This window comes from Lagenorhynchus albirostris, chromosome 7 (assembly GCF_949774975.1).
Source record: "Lagenorhynchus albirostris chromosome 7, mLagAlb1.1, whole genome shotgun sequence".
In the NCBI taxonomy this organism is placed as follows: Eukaryota; Metazoa; Chordata; class Mammalia; order Artiodactyla; family Delphinidae; genus Lagenorhynchus; species Lagenorhynchus albirostris.
In genome coordinates this window covers 114,674,770-114,695,948 of record NC_083101.1, presented here as the reverse complement: position 1 = coordinate 114,695,948, position 21,179 = coordinate 114,674,770, and the positions used below count along the sequence as shown (strand labels likewise).

At 41.0% G+C, this 21,179-nt stretch overlaps 1 protein-coding gene across 4 annotated transcripts in view; it reads right to left on the bottom strand.

Moving 5' to 3' along the window:
* The window catches only part of SPOCK3 (SPARC (osteonectin), cwcv and kazal like domains proteoglycan 3), a 432,576-nt gene that overhangs the window by 34,464 nt on the left and 376,933 nt on the right, over positions 1-21,179 (bottom strand). For 3 of the 4 annotated variants that reach the window (XM_060153639.1, XM_060153638.1, XM_060153641.1), the window contains one exon: positions 9,714-9,833. The exons of the other annotated variant lie outside the window; for it this stretch is intronic. In XM_060153639.1, coding sequence (XP_060009622.1) covers positions 9,714-9,833 — 120 coding nt within the window. The remainder of the gene's footprint in view (positions 1-9,713; positions 9,834-21,179) is intronic. 4 annotated transcript variants of the gene reach the window in all.

Sequence of the window (21,179 nt, the reverse complement as noted above, 5' to 3'; positions counted from 1 at the left end):
AAAAATGTTTATGTGAATATATATGCTTGTGTGAGAATGAAGTAGGATTGGAAACCATGTGTACCAGGTTGGTAACAATTTTCACCTCATGAGGGAAGGAACGGGTGGAGTTGGTAAAAGGACAATAATTCTCTTCATGTTCCTTCATGTGCGTTAAAAAGATAAGCATGCGAAGGGCTTCCCTGGTGGCGCAGTGGTTGAGAGTCCGCCTGCCAATGCAGGGGACACGGGTTCGTGCCCCGGTCCGGGAAGATTCCACATGCCGCGGAGTGGCTGGGCCCGTGAGCCATGGCTGCTGAGCCTGCGCGTCCGGAGCCTGTGCTCCGCAACGGGAAAGGCCACAACAGTGACAGGCCCGCATACCACACAAAAAAAACCCAAACAAACATATGTTACACGTAATTAAAATATATGATATTAAAAATTAAATAGGAAAAAACAATGTTATATATATGTTTCCTTCCCAGCTGTGATACATTAGAATAATTTAATACTCATTAATGTCTCAAAGGAATCATCATAAAATTAATCGCTTTTTAATTGGCTAGCCTGTGGCCCAAGGACCACTGTGGTGTCTAGAATCACTTGTTGCCACATTAAATAACCTACGGCAGTTATGTGTTTGAGCTATTTTATTTCCTTATTACACTTTGTCCCTTTCGTTTTTGCTATGACTTTTTGTTGCTTTCAAGACATCTGCTAAGCAAACATTCCAGGTTTTTGTGTATTACTCAACTGGAATTATTAGAGTAAAATTTGACAAAAATAATGCTTACTTATAAATGACTGAATATATATGACATATATATGGAATGTGAAACTTTATATTTTGTTTTCTTTTTCTGTACAGATTTAAAAAATCTCTGTTGGTTTTTTTTTGGGGGGGAGGGTACTTTATCCCTTTTTTTCTAGGTTCAAATAGTTCAAATTACTGGTTAAATGTGCTCTGAACACCCTACATGATTATATTTTGAAATTAAGGTATTTATTTAGTTGAAAATGGAATGTAATAAAATTGACAATAGTTCACTTACCCTGTGAGAAGCAACCAGCAGCCTACTTTTTAATGATTCCCAAGTTTTCAAAGCTAATAATGATTCCCTCTATTTGGAATACTACACTTCCTAAAGACTAGAGTCTCACCAAAATTTAGTGCTAGTAAATTCAACTGGATAATTTCCTAGGTTATAATAATGTAACAAAACATTTTTATTATAATACATCATTCACTTAGCACCTTATATTATACTTATCGTTTCAATCTAGCTAAATATGAAATACATAATTTCAATCTAGCTAAATAGGAAATACATAATTTCTATAAAATTATATCTAAATATTAAGACAATACCTTAATAATACTGAAGTGTATAATTAAATTTTATTATGGAGAGAGTTATTGGATCTACCTACTAAAAGAAGAAAATGCAGATAACAAACAAAACAAGCAGTGATCTGAATTTTCATTTTATTACTTGAAATAAGAAAAGAAAATGTATCCACCAACTTTAGAGACCTTTGTTTTCAAAAATGAAGTTCCCCGCTATACCTAGAATGCTCTTGATTAAATTAAAATGGGACATTGTTTTTAAGCCATGTGATTCCAAATTCAACCTTCCTCTCAATGTGAAGGCAGCAGACATAAAGTGTGTCATCTTGGTAAGAAATTAGAATGTGTTTGTTTACCTGAGTGTTAAGTAGTCTCTCACCTTGTCTGACTGAGCAAAGCATCTGGTGGGTAGGAAAGCAAAAGTAAAACGTTATCTTTTTTTTTTTTTTTTTTTTTTGCGGTACGCGGGCCTCTCACTGTTGTGGCCTCTCCCGTTGCGGAGCACAGGCTCCGGACGCGCAGGCTCAGCGGCCATGGCTCACGGGCCCAGCCGCTCCGCAGCATGTGGGATCTTCCCGGACCGGGGCACGAACCCGTGTCCCCTGCATCGGCAGGCGGCCTCTCAACCACTGCGCCACCAGGGAAGCCCAGACGTTATCTTATTAATCCTAGTCAGACTGTTAATCTGAGGATTTTGCATATGATTCTGATGTCCAGATGCTTCCCAACTGACGAAAAGAAAATTAATATAAGTATCTCTTTCAGAGACGGACAGGCATAGACACACACACACACACACACACACACACACACACACACACACACACACACACAATTGCAACCATATTAACAAGCAAACCTTGGTATAGTGTTTCTGTTCTTAAAGTTTTGGAGATTTAGATAAGAAAACAAAATATATCAAGTATACAGTTTAGATAGGCACAACATATATACTGAAAAAAGGCTCAAACAGTACTTTCATGGTATGATGATAACAGAATCAGAGGCCAAATAGATCTATTTCCTTCACCTTCTCATAAAATACATTTTAAGTTTTTTACCATCTTAGGCGCTTTTCTATGGTTATTCCTTTGTGACAGCTCTAAACTATACCCAAATAAAACATACCGAAGAAGCCTGATTTTTTTAATATAAAGTAGACTTAAGTTGTTAAAAAATAATGGCAAACTTTACCAGCTTGGTTAATTTCTTAAGAAGCTATAACATTATTGATCTTTTTTGTCAACTGAACCCACTTAACTATGTAATATTTACACTATCCAAGATTCAGATAAACAATCAGTTCTTCTTGGGTAATGGTTATAAAATCCTTTATGTAATGGCTGTGATAAAATCTGGTCCATTAAAATCTCAGGTTAGTGTCCTATTGTGTTTGAGAGTTAAGAATGACTACTACAATAACCAATAGGAAAAGAAACCCACTATTTTCAGCATACCTTATTTTGGGCAGTGTGACAATATGTTTAACTAATGTAAAATGCATAGCAGCATTAATTTGGTAGCCAGTGTAAGAGGCTGGCAAGTTTCCCTTCCTTATAAAGCACAGTCCGCATTCTGGGTTCACTGCCTTATAAAAAGAAGTAGGGTACCTTCTCATTTAAGCTTCATCAAGTCTTGATCCGTTTATTTCAATCCCGCTACAGTCAGAGAATTGCCCTCCTGGAACCTGCCTGTTCAGCAAACATGGGAAGGCAGCTACAAGCCACTTTATCACTCTTCTGAAACTAGACCAATTTTTAGATGAAAACTTGTGATTAGATTTTAACTTATTCACTAAACAACTTGCTCCTGCGTCCCTACTGTGTACCAGGGCTGTCTTTCTGGGAGCTGGGGATCCCACAGAAGAAAGTTCCTGGCCTCACAGAGCTTACGTTTTACTTGGAAATGACAGAAAACAAACTAGGAAACATCTGTGTATCACGTAGTGACATATGCTATAAAGGAAAGTAAGCTTGTGTTGCTGTTTTACATGCGATGGGAGCGCAGCCCTCTGAGGCTGGATATTCGGGCAACAAGCTGGTGGAGGTGAGTGAGGACAGACCCCCGGGGGGAGCGTGTCCTAGGACCTCAAAACAGCAAATACAAAGCAAGTGTTTCTGATACATTGATCAACAAATCCTGTGAGACCTCCCAGAGCCCAGAGACATCAGGGCAATGGTGAGGGCACTACAGTCCTTTGTACTAACAGTTCTTAGCAATCTGGCTTAAGGGTAGGAATGAGGAGAGTGTATTCCCCACTCTGCATTCAGCTAAGGACCAGGAGTGGCTCTGCAATTAATATACAGTGAGCTGGGCTATAAGACTCGGATAAAGGAAAACAAGGGATTTCATGGCTTGATCTGTATTTCTACTCATCCTAACAGTGCAGAAAAATTAATAATTTAAATTATATATATAAAATAATAATAAAGAACTTAGACTATATGAATGTGCCGATTACTTTACATATGCAAAGTAGAGTAGTGAATTTCACATTGTTTAAGGACAGAAAGTATTGACAAAGCAGACCCGCGGGGACACCATTCTCCACTCTCCTGTGCCCACACTTCAGTGGCAGCCAGCGCCATCCCTGAACTCATTCTCTGACTCTCACTGTCTATTAGTCTATAAGGTTAGATCAAACAGATGTAAGTTTTCAGAGTTATTTTGTAAGAAAATAAATATTCTATTCACAAACAGTGTAACAACATAGAAGGTAAACTGTATATTTCTAGACAGTAAACAGGGGCCATTTTAATGAAAATTACCTTTGATTTAAACATCACTAGAGATACAGATCCATGAAAAGACAAGTATCTATCTCAAGGGTAACACAGTACGTGTTAAACAACAGATACCTGCACTTAAGCATACTTATTCGCACAACCAGAAAAATATACCCGTCTTGGCCCTCCCTTACATATTCGCCCCTGGCAATAATATTTCGACGTTTGAATGCAAACAAGAATTTTTCTCTGAATTGTTTTCCAGATCTGTCACTCTTTCTAGGTTAAACGGGAAGTTGGCTGGTGAAGCATAAGGCAGGTACTCTGACCACTCAAAACTCAGTGACCTGCCCCCCCCCCAGGATGGACTTCATTCTACTGTCCCCTCATTGTACAGCGAGTGTTGGAGTCTAAAGTTGGGGTGCAGGTCAGGATGGGGGCTTCCCGTCCCGACGGAAGGACAGGCTAGGGGTCCGAGGATGGACAGGAGGGGACGGACTCTGAGAGCCTGGCCGCAGACAACCGTAGGCTCTGGGGAAGGTCAAGACCCACTCCCTCTAGCCCTGGCACTGCGGGCTGGGTTCCACGATGGAGGCCAGCCCAGCTAAGGGACCCGCGGCGGGGAGTGGCCTCTTTCAAGGCTCAGAGACCGGGGGCTTTCCTGATGCTTTGAGGAAAAGCCAAAGGGAGGCTCTTCCCACCTCGTGAGAGAAGGCTGCCAACGAAGGGTCGGCCCCCAACAGACGGGCCCCAGTGAGCAGACGAAGGAAGGTCAGCGCATGGAAAGGACCCAACAGCCGGAGGGAAAAATCAATGACACGCGGAGCTGAGGGAGTGAGGAGACAACCCACTTACGTTTAAACACACACTCGGGTACTTCCGGGCGCACACATTTAAAAGTACACAACAGCTCTGTAGACCGAAAACCGTAATTTCCCGGCTAAGCCATCCCGCACGTGCATTGTAGGTGGGCAGCAAACTAGTGGCCCAGACGACACATCAGAACACAGACCAGAGCCGTGAAAGGGCGGAAATTCTGCGTAACATAGAGACGTCTGCCGGGTCTCACATTCCTGCTTGGTAGGTAAGCGGGTCAACCGCGCAGAGAAGCATTTCCGAAGTCCTCAGTTTTGCTGCCTCTTAATGCCCACTGCCCTCTTCCCCGACAAAGGTGCTTCTAGCCCTGCTCACCCCTTTCTGGAAAGGAAAAGCCTTCTTCTGTTTGCTGTGAGACGCTTGCAAATCTGAGGTTGAGGTATTCTCCCCATCGCAAGAGTCTTTAAATAAAGTCTCTCTTTACTTAGTCTGGGTTTGTTCCCCCCCTTTTTTCCCCCCGAGACATGGATGGTGGATCGGATGGGGATCCCACATGTCCGAAGCAAGGTCCTGCAGTGACACCCCACCTTGTGGTGGATGGTGGGCAGGACACGCGGCAGGCTTCGCTCTGCGCTTGTTCTTATTTGACATTTTTACAGTGTCCTGAACACCCCTTGGGCCCCACTGTCTTCACCCTGGGCTTCTCTGCTCAGTCCCGACCCTCCGCCCCTGCGGTCACTCAAGCTCAGGGCTCCGCCCCATCAGGGGCAGGTCTCGAGAGGTTCAGGGGCTCCAGGAGCAACCACCTTGGTCTAAAAAAGCTCATTTTGTTAAAAATATAGTTTTATCCTAAGATAAAATTTACCCTAAGAAAAAATTTATCCTAACACTAATTTTCAAAACCTGTATAAGATAAAATCTACACGGATACAAAAAATGATGAAATGTTCCCCCCCAAATTATTTGTCATGGTCACTGCTGGCTAATATTTAAAGGGTGTATTTATTCACATATTTTAAAATTAGTATTAAATATTATACTGGTACAAAACTAAAATGTGATTTTCTTCTCTAATGACAAAATTTTCTTGGATTATTGGTCTACTCTTGAAAAGAGATTGTAGGGCTTCCCTGGTGGCGCAGTGGTTGAGAGTCCGCCTGCCGATGCAGGGGACATGGGTTCGTGCCCCGGTCCGGGAAGATCCCACATGCCGCGGAGCGGCTGGGCCCGTGAGCCATGGCCGCTGAGCCTGCGCGTCCGGAGCCTGTGCTCCGCAATGGGAGAGGCCACAACAGTGAGAGGCCAGCGTACCGCAAAAAAAAAAAAAAAAAGATTGTAAAATAAGTTTTTCTTTGTCTTCTGGGCAATCTGCCTGAATGGTAAACATTCTGTGTCTGATAAGAATATTTTCCTCTGCCTTATGTTTATCTTAATTATTAAAATTATTATCTTAATTATTAAAAAGAGACTCAGAAGCCAACTATGTATGTTTACAAGAAAGACACAAGTCTAAGTAATAAAGAAAGACTGACAATAAAATGTTAGCAAGTATATCAGGCAAATGTAATAAATTTGAAAGTAGGAGTAGTAATATTACTATCCGATAACGTGAAATCTATGCTAAAAAGTGGTAAGTAGGGTACAGTGTAATAAAATAAAGGGATAAGAAGCATAATTAATGGATAAAACAGAAATAAATCCATATATCTAAAACACAGAGCAGGAAACACATACAGCAAAAAGCACAAAAAGTACTAGAAGGACCTATTTAAATACAATTATAATGTAAGCCATCAATATGGATTTCTCAGAATTAAACATATAAGCTGACATAACTTAGGACTTTTTTTGTTTGGTTTTGTGCTATGGACTGAATTGTGTCCCTCCCCCTCAAATTCATGAATATGAAGCTCTACCCCCCAAAGTGATGGCATTTGGAGGTGTGGGCTTTGGGAGGTGATTAGGTCATGAAGGGAGAACCTCATGATGTGATCAGTGGCCTAAAAGACAGACTCCAGATCTCTCTCTCTCTCTCTCTCTCTGCCTTGTGAGAAGACAGCTGTCTCCAAGCCTGGAAGTGAGCCTTCACCCAGACCCCAATCTGCCAGCACCTGATCTAGGACTTCCCAGTCTCCAGAATTTGAGAAACAAATGTGTAGTGTTCAATCCACCTGGTCTAGGGTATTTAATTATAGTAGCCTGAGCTAAGACATTTTATTTTGTTTTGCTGTGCAAAAGCCCCGCCAACCTTTGCCAATATTTTGTGAACAATTCACTACTAAAAAAGGAAACCAAGATTAGATTAACAATGAAATGTAACAGCATGCTCACCAGAATGAACAGTTAAAAAGAATGGTAGTAATTTTTTTACTTCCAGGGATCAAGGCAAAAGTTAACTCTTCGTGCTTTGCTGTTAGAAATTGAAAGGCCCTAAGCTTTTTGCAAAGCAGTCTGGTAACATCTATTATTGTTTATAATTTGAAATGTGAAGTAATATTGACCTATTACTTCGACTACCTGGAATCTTCCTTACAGAAATAAAAGTCTACCAATTAACCGCAGAACTGATTGAGGAGGAGAAAATAATCATTCCTAGGGGAACAAGTGCTTGATTAAATTATGGTATATCCACACAACGTAGTATTTTGATGGCTTCTTTGCTTCATCCATCCATTAATTCTACTCAGTTTTAATGTTAGTGAATGCTACGTGTCAAATTATTCTACATTCTGATGATACAACGGTGATCTCTCATTTATGGTTCTCTAGTGTGCAGAGAGAGAGAAAATAAACAAAACATGTGTAGATGAATATTATAGTAGACAGTGAGAGATGCTATGGAGGAAAAACAGGACTAGAAAAGAGATGGGGAGCCCAGTACTGGAGGGCCGGTGTCAGGAGAGGCTTCACCCAGGGGTAGGCGGGTCTCAGGAGCTGAGGGACTCGGCCACTCCCCATCTAGGGACTTGTCTTATCTTTTAACAGCTTCCTTTTGGAGATTTACTCCCTTTGGCCTCTGACCCCTTCAGGCTGTATAAATAATCCTCTACCTACTGTTTCACTGATTCTGCAAAGACATTCAACTCCCAAAGGGTTTCCTGTTAATTCGCCCACAATATTAAGACTGTCTCATTTTTTGTAAGAAAAAGCCAGAAAGGGAGATAATATTTAGGAATGTGTACAATTAACCAGGCATTGTACTGCGTGTCCTACAAGCTCTCCTTTTATCCATTTCCAAATACAGGAGGGATTATTAGTCTTAACTAAGCTCAACAGATAAAGGTGAGAGTGAGAAATAAAAATATCCAAGTATGTGTATTGGGAGAACAGGTGTGGACATGAATCAAAGAAGTCAATACGGAAGGATCTGGAACAAAACTTTACATTACGCCAGACATGAATACAGGGGCAAACATACTTTATTATTTCTATTAAGTAAGATCAGGCATCTTACTTACTCTCAAGGCATCAAAAAATTAGCTTCTGTCAAAAATTTAACCAATAATTCTGGAGACAAGCCTGGAAGCACTCCTACGAGGTAGGGAAATACCGTGGTTTCTTTGAGGACTTCCTAAGAAGCATATAGATGTGTCCACCACACATTCACACACAATTATTATGTCTTTCTGTGAAAGCTGAATGAAAAATAATGATTACATTCTTTTGAACATAAATACGATCCGTAAACACCACGCGCTGGGATTACAGAAAATTCCTTGGTGACAAGAAAACAAATGGGGCATTTTAGGAAACACAGATTAGGGACGGCCGTGCCCTCTTATCAAGTGATTCTGTTAGAAACGGGTAGCTGGGGGTTGTGAGCGGGAGTTCACGGCCTCATGGCGATAAGCAGCGGGCACTGGGCCCTTCTATTGTCAGCGGGACGCTGCCCCTGGTCACTGTCCCACCTTCGCCCCTTGCATCTTAGAGCGAATGAGGCGGTCTTGGAAAGCTCCCCCCAATTAAGCTCAGGTTTCAATATCTTTCTTTTACATGCATGAAAAATGTTATAGATATTTTTTATAAATGAAAAAATATAAAGTGAAGAGTTCATAAAATTATTCATAGCAAGTGCACTATTTCAGGTTGCAGTTCCTATTTCTAAGAAATTAAAACACACTTTTATATAGATTATGTAGACGAAAGAATCATGTCAGATTCAGTGGGCTTTTATTTCCTTCTTTCTTTTTTATTTACTTATTTATTTTTTTGCGGTACACGGGCCTCTCACTGTTATGGCCTCTCCCGTTGCGGAGCACAGGCTCCGGATGCGCAGGCTCAGCGGCCATGGCTCACGGGCCCAGCCGCTCCGCGGTATGTGGGATCTTCCCAGACTGGGGCACGAACCCATGTCCCCTGCATCGGCAGGTGGACTCTCAACCACTGCGTCACCAGGGAAGCCCTTCCTTCTTTCTTTGATGAATCTGAATTGCAGCGTGGTAAACATCCTGTTTCTACTGACATACTTGGGTCAAATCAGAAATGACTAAGGTGAAGGAGGGCTAATCGTGTTGTTTAAAAATCTAAGCACTTCAAAATTATTACCTTTGCTCCCTGTGTTGTTCTACTCTTTAGCACTTCAGCCAAAATACTGGAAAATATTCCTACTCTTTCAATTCAACTGGAAGTTCAATGCTGTCTCTAATTCCTTTTCCAATCGGAGTTGTCACAAACGCTTTATTTCCTTGCAAAATACGTATCATGGCTGAGCTTGGAAGTAAAAACAATGTTCAGACTTCTGTTCAGTACCTAAGTAAACAGTAAACTTTCACCTAAGTGATTCACTGGACACAAAATCCCATATCAAAGACAACGACACACATCAAATTTAGAAGCCTTACTGCTTCTCTCCGGCCGCAGCGATGCTTTCGTCTTCTTGTTCTGGCCTCCACTCTCATGCAGGGCCTTGAACCAGTCCCGCAGTCTGCTGGCCATCTCCCTGAGCTCCAGGTCACTGCAGGCTGAAAACAAAGAGGAACGACACAAAGCCTGAAGAGTCACTGAGCATCACGTCAGAGCCAGTTCTCAAATTATTCCAATACCTAAAAGGTAACAACCACTAAAAGGGGAAAACGAATACAGTTGCTAATTGTGCTTTAGCCTTGAAGAACGAAATATGTGTTTGCAACATAACAAGATGTAATATAACAACAGTAACATTTCTTTAATAAAGAAATATGACTAGTGGAATTCTGCCTGCACTCTTCAGAGGCTCTGCCTGTTAACATCACATGGATCTAGTCATAATATTTACATACTGAACACATCACGGGAAGATGCTGGTGGATCGTCTGGGGAAAAAAGGGGCTGAAAAACCAAAATGAATACGTACACATTTATTATTGGCTCTACCTATTATAATAGCTTATGATTTATAAACCTGCATTAGTATGTGCAATATATGTAGGAATTATCAAATATAAATATGTGCTTTTTATTTGGTTTAATCTTAATCCTACATATTTTTTGACCACAGAAAAGGAAGAGCTCTTATTTGACATTAGGAAAGATTGGAAAATATTTAAGAAAATGATATCATATTTCTGTTGTAATAGAAAGGTGTTAGCAAACTCTGACATCTGGACTTAATTCCTCTTTTCAAAATATTGTTATTTACCAATAATTATGTTCTTAAAATTAGTCTATACAATTAAGAGTAGCAGAATATATTTTATAAATATGTATGCGTGTGTGTGAGACTAGTGCTAAAATATGGTACGTTAAATTCAGTAATTTGTTGCCAAAATATTTTGAAAATATAAGAAATACTTATTTATATTGTTACCGGAGACCTCATTCCTCTTCAAGTAACTAATGTGCAATTTCCTGAACCAAGTGCCCTTTAACAGACTCAGATTGTTAAAAACAATAATTTACACAATGATATTAAAGTGTCACATTACACTTAATATATGCTATACACATGATATTACAATATGTATTATATATAATGTAACATGTACAACATAAAAAATATAGTACAGTGTACTGAAATATAATTTAAGAATAATCTAAGACCACTTCCTGGTATTAAATAAAACTGCAGATTAATAGGCCCTCCCGGTACGCAGTGAGGTGGAAGACCCATATCATCAAATCACTGTGACATTTCAGAACCCTGGAGGCAAGAAACAAGACCCTAAAACAGCTGTGGAGGTAGAGCAACACCAAGTGCCGTGTGCAAAGAATAAAGACTTGGAATGTCTTCAGACTTTTCAGGAGTAACATTGACAGGCAGAAAGACAACTGTTAAATTACTTCGTAGTTTATACTGGGAATCCTACATCCAGAGAAATCAGGTGGGAGAGTAAGCTAAAGATATTTGAAATATACAAGATCCCAAGATTAACCACCCACATCACCTTTCCCCAGGAGCCACTGGAAGATGTGATCCATCAGAGAGAGAACTGACGACTGGATGTGAGACACAGGAAATATGAGCCTTCGGCGAGAAGTTAGGCGGTTTCTGGGACGACGGGTAAGAGCGTCCCAGGACACGTGCTGTGGGTTTGAGCATCGCTGGTCGAGGGTTAGGGCTGCAGGATTTACAGCTATCATTTCATCCAGGGAAACAACGAGCTACGTGAAGGTGGAAGAAAACATTACCTTTACAGGTCATGTCCAGGCTGGCTGAGGCTGAGGGACGGAGACAAAGAGTCCCTCTAATGTGACCGTGGACACTCCAGCCTGCAGCTCTGTGCCCACAGACACCCAGGCGAGAGTCTGCTGACTCCACAAACTACTATGCAGAAGAAGACGAAAGCCTACCTGAAGAAAGGCATTCTTCTACATAAGCGCATATGCTCATTTACCTGACACTTATCTCTGGAGGGAAAAGACAAGGCTGGTGAGGCTAGTTCTCTCCAGCGGGGGGAAACCAGATGAGGGAAGGAAAGTGCTGTGAGGCAGTCTTATGTTTACTGTTCATCTCTTTTTTCCTATTCAATTGTGTGCTTAAACCCCTATTAACATTCAAAAAAACCCAGAAAGTTTTAAATTTCTTTCAAGAATTAATTACAATGCTTCCAACCCTTCACCCAGCATTTCTCTCTCTTAAAAATTATCTTGCAGGTGTAACACACATACACAAGCTTATTTAAATTGCACAACGCCATTTATTCAGCACTTCTCTAACAGCAGGGGCGTTAACAACACTGCTAATCAGCAGTGGCCTGGTGGTATAAGCCAGGGACATCCACCCCCAATGAAGCTCTGAGTCATTAATACGTTAAGAAGGTCATTATGTAGAGACTTGGGACAATACCTACACTACAGCTTCTGGTGAAAAAAGATGAACACAAAAGATGTTAGGTACACTTCCGTTTGTATAAAAAGGGAGGAAAATGTGTTTGTTCATGTATGCCTAAAATATCTCCGGAAATACACAGGAGAGATTGAGAGACTTTCACCTCTGCAAGGGGGATGGGGGAGAGGAGATCCAGGTTGGTGGAGACGTCTGTGTATGTACATTTATACTTTTATTTTTTCCCACCCATATGATAGTCCTTTATTTATATATTTATTTATTTAACTTTCATTTATAATTTTAAACATTACACCATGTTAATGCATTACCTACTTTAAACAAATAAACATTCAAAAATGAATTTTAGTTCTCTTTCCTTTATCCACCTTGTATTTTTCCCAAACCACACCCAGCAAAGAGCAAAGTTTCATCCAATAAAATAACTGCTGAAGAATGATAAAAAGTCTGTTGAAAACATGGCATAAATTTTCTTTTATTGTGTTAGTTAATTTTAGTGATGTCGTGCTTACCATGTATATCTAATGAAATGTTTGTAAACTTGTATGATTTTTATGAGGTTAAGTAATTTACATTTAAAAATAATACCATTAAAAAAAATTTCCTAAAATATGAGACATCACACAGCTTTACTGTGTGTCACACACACCTTAGCTTAAGTTTCAACAGAAGGTTATGTATGTCTTGTAATAGAACATTCCAGGAATTAAGAATCCTGTGGTAATAATAATGATATGATAACAACAGCTAACACTACACACTTACTGCTAGTTCTTTACAGATATGAGCAAGTTTAATCCTTATAAACACTCTATGAAGATTATACTACTGGGAGGACCTTCAAGATGGCGGAAGAGTAAGACGCAGAGATCACCTTCCTCCCCACAGATACATCAGAAATACACCTACATGTGGCACAACTCCTACAGAACACCTACTGAACGCTGGCAGAAGACCTCAGACCTCCCAAAAGGCAAGAAACTCCCCACGTAACTGGGTAGGGCAAAAGAAAAAAGAATAAACAGAGACAAACGGATAGGGAAGGTACATGCACCAGTGGGAGGGAGCTGTGAAGGAGGAAAGGTTTCCACACACTAGGAGCCCCTTCACGGGCGGAGACTGCGGGCGGCGGAGAGGGAAAGCTTCGGAGCCGCGGAGGAGAGCACAGCTACAGGGATGCGGGGGGCAAAGCGGAGAGATTCCCGCACAGAGGATCGGTGCCGACCAGCACTCACCAGCCCGAGAGGCTTGTCTGCTCCCCCAGAGAGACAAGGCGGGCGGGAGCTGGGAGCTGAGGCTCGGGCTTCGGTCAAAGCGCAGGGAGAGGACTGGGGTTGGCGGCGTGAACACAGCCTGCAGAGGTTAGTGCGCCACAGTCAGCCGGGAGGGAGTCCGGGGAAAAGGCTGGAGCTGCCGAAGAGGCAAGAGACTTCTTCCTGGTGCGCGAGGAGAGGGGATTAAGAGCACGGCCTAAACGAGCTCCAGAGACGGGCGCGAGCCACGGCTATCAGCGCAGACACCAGAGACGGGCATGAAACGCTAAGGCTGCTGCTGCCGCCACCAAGAAGCCTGTGTGCGAGCACAGGTCACTATCCACACACCCCTTCCGGGGAGCCTGTGCAGCCCGCCACTGCCAGGGTCCCGGGATCCAGGAACAACTTCCCCGGGAGAACGCACAGCGCGCCTCAGGCTCCTGCAACGTCCCGCCGGCCTCTGCCGCTGCAGGCCCGCCCCGCACGCCGTGCCCCTCCCTCCCCCCGGCCTGAGTGAGCCAGAGCCCCCGAATCAGCGGCTCCTTTAACCCCGTGCTGTCTGAGCGAAGAAGAGACGCCGTCAGGCGACCTACACGCAGAGGCAGGGCCAAATCCAAAGCTGAGCCCCGGGAGCTGTGCGAACAAAGAAGAGAAAGGGAAACTTCTCCCAGCAGCCTCAGGAGCAGCGAATTGAATCTCCACAATCAACTTGATGTACCTGCATCTGTGGAATACCTGAAGAGACAATGAATCATCCCAAAATTGAGGAGGTGGACTTTGGGAGCAACTGGAGACTTGGGGTGTGCTGTATGCGACTGACCAGTTTCTGATTTTTATGTTTATCATAGTTTACTTTTCAGCGCTTGCTATCATTGGTGGATTTCTTTATTTGGTTGCTCTCTTCTTTTTTTAAAAATAACTTAAAAAAATTTTTAAATAGTATTTTAAAAATGTTTTATTTTAATAACTTTCTTTCTTTTCTTTCTTACTTTTGTTTTCTCCCTTTTTTTCTGAGCCATGTGGCTGACACGGTCTTGCTGCTCCAGCCTGGTGTCAGGCCTGAGCCTCTGAGGTGGGAGAGCCAAGTTCAGGACACTGGACCACCAGAGACCTCCCGACCCTACATAATATCAATCGGCTAGAGCTTTCCCAGAGATCTCTGTCTCAACACTAAGACCCAGCTCCACTCAACGACCAGCAAGCTCCAGTGCTGGAAACCCCATGCCAAACAACTAGCAAGACAGGAACACTACCCCACCCATTAGCAGAGAGGCTGCCTAAAATCTTAATAAGTTCACAGACACCCCAAAACACACCACTGGACACAGTCCTGCCCACCAGAAAGACAAGATCCAGCCTCATCCACTAGAACAAAGGCACAAGTCCCATCCGCCAGGAAGCCTACACAACACAGTGAACCAACCTTACCCACTGGGGATAGACACCGAAAACAATGGGAACTATGAACCCAGAGCGTGCGAAAAGGAGACCCCCAAACACAGTAAGTCAAGCAAAATGAGAAGACATAAAAACACAAAGCAGATGAAGGAGCAAGGTAAAAACCCACCAGACTTAACAAATGAAGAGGAAATAGGCAGTCTACCTGAAAAAGAATTCAGAGTAATGACAGTAAAGATGATCCAAAATCTTGGAAACAGAATAGACAAAATGCAAGAAACATTTAACAAGGACCCAGAAGAACTAAAGAGCAAACAAAAATGATGAACAACAAAATAAATGAAATTAAAAATTCCCTAGAAGGAATCAATAGCAGAATAACAGAGGCAGAAGAACGGATAAGTGACCTGGAAGATAAAATAGTGGAAATAACAACTGCAGAGCAGAATAAAGAAAAAAGAATGAAAAGAATTGAGGACAGTCTCAGAAACCTCTGGGACAACATTAAATGCACCAACATTTGAATTATAGGGGTCCCAGAAGAAGAAGAAAAAAAAGAAAGGGACTGTGAAAATATTTGAAGAGATTATAGTTGAAAACTTCCCTAATATGGGAAAGGAAATAGTCAAGTCCAGGAAGTGCAGAGAATCCCATACAGGATAAATCCAAGGAGAAACATGTCATCTGCAAACAGTGACAGCTTTACTTCTTCTTCTTCATGATCAAGAAAAATATTAAAAGCAGCATGGGAAAAGCAACAAATAACACAACAGGGAATCCCCATAAGGTTAACAGCTGATCTTCCAGCAAAAACTCTGCAAGCCAGAAGGGAGTGGCAGGACATATTTAAAGTGATGAATGGGAAAAATCTACAACCAAGATTAATCTACCCAGCAAGAATCTCTTTCAGATTTGATGGACAAATTAAAACATTTACAGACAAGCAAAAGCTAAGAGAATTCAGCACCACCAAACCAGCTTCGCAAAAAATGCGAAAGGAACTTCTCTTGGCAGGAAACACAAGAGAAGGAGAAGATCTACAATAACAAACCCAAAACAGTTAAGAAAATGGTAATATGAATGTACATATCAATAGTTACCATAAATGTAAATGGATTAAATGCTCCAACCAAAAGAAATAGACTGGCTGAATGGATACAAAAACAAGAGACACATTTCAGACCTAGAGACAAACATAGACTGAAATACAGGGGATGGAAAAAGATACTCCATACAAATGGAAATCAAAAGAGAGCTGGAGTAGCAATTCTCATATCAGACAAAATATACTTTAACATGAAGACTATTAGAGGAGATAAAGAAGGACACTACATAATGATCAAGGGATCAATATAAGAAGAAGATATAACATTGTAAATATTTACGCACCCAACATAGGAGCACCTCAATACATAAGGCAAATGCTAACAACCATAAAAGGGGAAATTGACAGTAACATAATCACAGTAGGGGACTTTAACACCCCACTTTCACCAAAGGACAGATCATCCAAAATGGAAACAAATAAGGAAACACAGGCTTTAAATGACACATTAAACAAGATGGACTTAATTGATATTTATAGGACCTTCCATCCAAAAACAACAGAATACACTATTTTCTCAAGTGCTCATGGAACATTCTCCAGGATAGATCATATCTTGGGTCACAAATCAAGCCTTGGTAAATGTAAGAAAATAGAAATCGTATCAAGTATATTTTCTGACTACAACGCGATGAGACTAGATATCAATGACAGGAAAAAAAACTGTAAAAAATACAAGCACATGGAGGCTAAACAATACACTACCTAATAACGAAGTGATCACTGAAGAAATAAAAGAGGAAATCAAAAAATACCTAGGAACAAATGATAATGAAAACACAACGGCTCAAAACCTATGGGATGCAGCAAAAGCAATTCTAAGAGGGAAGTTTATAGCAATACAATCCTACCTCAAGAAATAAGAAACATCTCAAATAAACAACTTAATCTTACACCTAAAGCAATTAGAGAAAGAAGAACAAAAAAACCCTATAGTTAGCAGAAGGAAAGAAATCATAAAGATCAGATGAGAAATAAATGATAAAGAAATGAAGGAAACAATAGCAAAGATCAGTAAAACTAAAAGCTGGTTCTTTAAGAAGATAAACAAAATTGATAAACCTTTAGACAGACTCATCGACAAAAAAAGGGAGAAGACTCAAATCAACAGAATTAGAAATGAAAAAGGAGAAGTAACAACTGGCAGTGCAGAAATACAAAGGATCACGAGAGATTACTACAAGCAACTATGCCAATACAATGGACAACCTGGAAGAAATGGACAAATTCGTAAAAAAGCACAAAGTTCCAAGACTGAACAAGGAAGAAATAGAAAATACAGACAGACCAATCACAAGCACTGAAATTGAGACTGTGATTAAAAATCTTCCAACACAAGCCCAGGACCAGATGGCTTCACATGCGAATTCTACCAAACAGTTAGAGAAGAGCTAACACCTATCCTTCTCAAACTCTTCGAAAATATAGGAGACGGAGGAACACTCCCAAACCCATTCTATGAGGACACAATCACCCTCATACCAAAACCATACAAAGATGTCACAAAAAAAAGAAATCACAGGCCAATATCACTGATGAACACAGATGCAAAATTCCTCAACAAAATATTAGCAAACAGAATCCAGCAGCACATTAAAAGGATAATAGACCCTGATCAAGTGGGGTTTATCCCAGGAATGCAAGGATTCTTCAATATATGCAAATCAATCAATGTGATACACCATATTAACAAACTGAAGGATAAAAATCGTATGATCATCTCAATAGATGCAGAAAAAGCTTTCGACACCCATTTATGATAAAAACTCCCCAGAAAGTAGGCATAGAGGGAACTTACCTCAACATAATAAAGGCCATATATGACAAACCCACAACCAACATTGTTCTCAATGGTGAAAAGCTGAAACCATTTCCACTAAGATCCAGAACACGACAAAGTTGCCCATTCTCACCATTATTATTCAACATAGCTTTGGAAGTTTTAGCCACAGCTATCAGAGAAGAAAAAGAAATAAAAGGAATCCAAATCGGAAAAGAAGAAGTAAAGCTGTCACTGTTTGCAGATGACATGACACTACACATAGAGAATTCTAAAGATTCTACCAGAAAACTACTAGAGCTAATCAATGTATATGGTAAAGTAGCAGGATACAAAATTAATGCAGAGAATTCTCTTGCATTTCTATACACTAATGGTGAAAAATATGAGAAATTAAGGAAACACTCCCATTTACCACTGCAACAAAAAGAATAAGATACCTAGGAATAAACCCACCTGAGGAGACAAAAGACCTGTGTGCTATAAGAAAACTATAAGACACTGATGAAAGAAATTAAAGAGGATACAAACAGATGGAGAGATATACCATGTTCTTGGATTGGAAGAATCAGCATTGTGAAAACGATTACACTACCCAAAGCAATCTACAGATTTAATGCGATCCCTATCAAACTACCAATGGCATTTTTCACAGAACTGAACAAAAAATTTCACAATTTGTATGGAAACACAAAAGACCCCGAATAGTCAAAGCAATCTTGAGAAAGAAAAAGGGAGCTGGAGGAATCAGGCGCCCGGACTTCAGACTATACTACAAAGCTACAGTAATCAAGACGGTATGGTACTGGCACAGAAACAGAAACATAGATCAATGGAACAGGATAGAAAGCCCAGAGATAAACCCATGCACATATGGTCACCTCATCTTTGATAAAGGAGGCAAGAATATACAATGGAGAAAAGACAGTCTCTTCAATAAGTGGTGAGGGGAAAACTGGACAGCCATGTGTAAAAGAATGAAATTAGAACACTCCCTAAAACCATACACAAGAATAAAGTCAAAATGGTTTAAACACCTAAATGTAAGGCCGGACACTATAAAACTCTTAGAGGAAAACATAGGCAGAACACTCTATGACATACATCACAGCAAGATCCTTTTTGACCCACCTCCTAGAGTAATGGAAATAAAAAGAAAAATAAACAAATGGGACCTAACTAAACTTAAAAGCTTTTGCACAGCAAAGGAAACCATAAACAAGATGAAAAGACAATCCTCAGAATGGGAGAAAATATTTGCAAACGAAGCAACTGACAGAAGATTAATCTCCAAAATATACAAGCAGCTCATGCAGCTTAATATAAAAAAAAACAAACAACCCAATCCAAAAATGGGCAGAAGACCTAAATACATATTTCTCCAAGGAAGATATACCGATTGCTAACAAACACATGAAAGGATGCTCAACATCACTGATCATTAGAGAAATGCAAATCAAAACTACAATGAGCTATCACCTCACACCGGTCAGAATGGCCAACATCAAAAAATCTACAAACTATAAATGCTACAGACGGTGAGGAGAGAAGGGAACCCTCCTGCACTGTTGGTGGGAATGTAAATTGATACAGTTACTATGGAGAACAGTATGAAGGTTCCTTAAAAAACTAAAAATAGAACTACCATATGACCCAGCAATCCCACTACTGGGCATATACCCTGAGAAAAACATAATTCAAAAAGAGTCATGTACCAAAATGTTCATTGCAGCTCTATTTACAATAGCCAGGACATGGAAGCAACCTAAGTGTCCATTGACAGATGAATGGATAAAGAAGATGTGGCACATATATACAATGGAATATTTCTCAGCCATAAAAAGAAACGAAAGTGAGTTATTTGTAGTCAGGTCGATGGACATAGAGTCTGTCTTGGAGTGAAGTAAGTCAGAAAGAGAAAAACAAATACCGTATGCTAACACATATATGCAGAATGTAAAAAAAAAAAAAAAGGTTCTGAAGAACCTAGGGCAGGACAGGATTAAAGACGTAGATGTAGAGAATGGACTTAAGGACACAGGGAGGGGGAAGGGTAAGCTGGGACGAAGTGAGAGAGTGGCATGGACATATACACACTACCAAACGTAAAATAGCTAGTGGGAAGCAGCCGCATAGCACAGGGAGATCAGCTCGGTGCTTTGTGACCACCTAGAGGGGTGGGATAGGGAGGGTGGGAGGGTGATACAAGAGGGAGGGGATATAGGGATATATATATGTATAGCTGATTCACTTTGTTATACAGCAGAAACTAACACACCATTGTAAAGCAATTATACTCCAATAAAGATGTTAAAAAAACCCCAATATTTGGTATGAAGCGCCAATTGGAAAATTTTGGCAATTATGACTATTTCATGTAGGTTTTTGTGTGCATATGTTATTATTTCTCCTAGTGAAGTCATTAGAATTGGAATTACAGGATCTTGGGGTATGTTAATTTCATAATAAAAGTTTTTTTCCAAAGTTAAAAAAAAAGATTATAGTACTACTGCTTCCATGTAAGTGTCAGAAAATTGAGGCACTGAGAGCTTTAGAATTGTCTGAGCTCAGAGAAGTGGGAGGACAAGTTCTGAACCCAAAAGGATAGACGTCAGAGCCCAGGTTCTTAATCCTGACGGGAAAACCCCCTCCGTAGTCTCAATAATAATAATCACCACCAGCGCCACAGCAACGGCAGCAAAGCCGTACTTAGTATAGCCAAGTCAAAGCTTCACTCCAAGGACATGAATTTCCGCTCTGGGAAGTGAGGACCGTAGTCCTCATTACTGATGCGTGGTGGTCGCCACGCAGAGCTGGGTGATGTTAGCAAAACACACTTTTAGAAGAAAATAACACGAAACCTTTGTAAATATATCTTCTTGACTCAGAAGGAATCACTTGTCTTCCAGTCCAATTTTTATGCCAGTTAAGAACAGATCCCAGAGATGTGATGAACACCAAACGGAGGAGAGTTTATGCTGCTACAGACCTCACAGCAGTTCACAAAGGCCACGATGAGGTCACAGAAGACGTGCCTTGGGGCTTCCCTAGCGGCCCAGTGTTTGAGAGTCTGCCTGCCAATGCAGGGGACACGGGTTCGTGCCCCGGTCAGGGAAGATCGCACATGCCGCGGAGTGGCTGGGCCCGTGAGGCATGGCCGCTGAGCCTGCGCGTCTGTAGCCTGTGCTCGGCAACGGGAGAGGCCACAACAGTGAGAGGCCCGTGTACCGCAAAACAAACAAAAAACAAACAAACAAACAGAAGATGTGCCTTCCCCTAATCGTTTAAGAGAAGCCACAGTATTGCCATCACTTTTTATGAGTCCAGCTGCCCTTGCCGTATACACAAAAAAGGACATGCCTAGCTCATGCAAGCTTGAAATATATTACTTATAGGACGACAGTCACAATTCCCTGGCTACCAAATCCTTTGCTACAGACACGCTCTGATAGGAACATGAGCAGTCAGACCCCACCCACGTGAGGGTGTGACGGCCACCAGCACTTC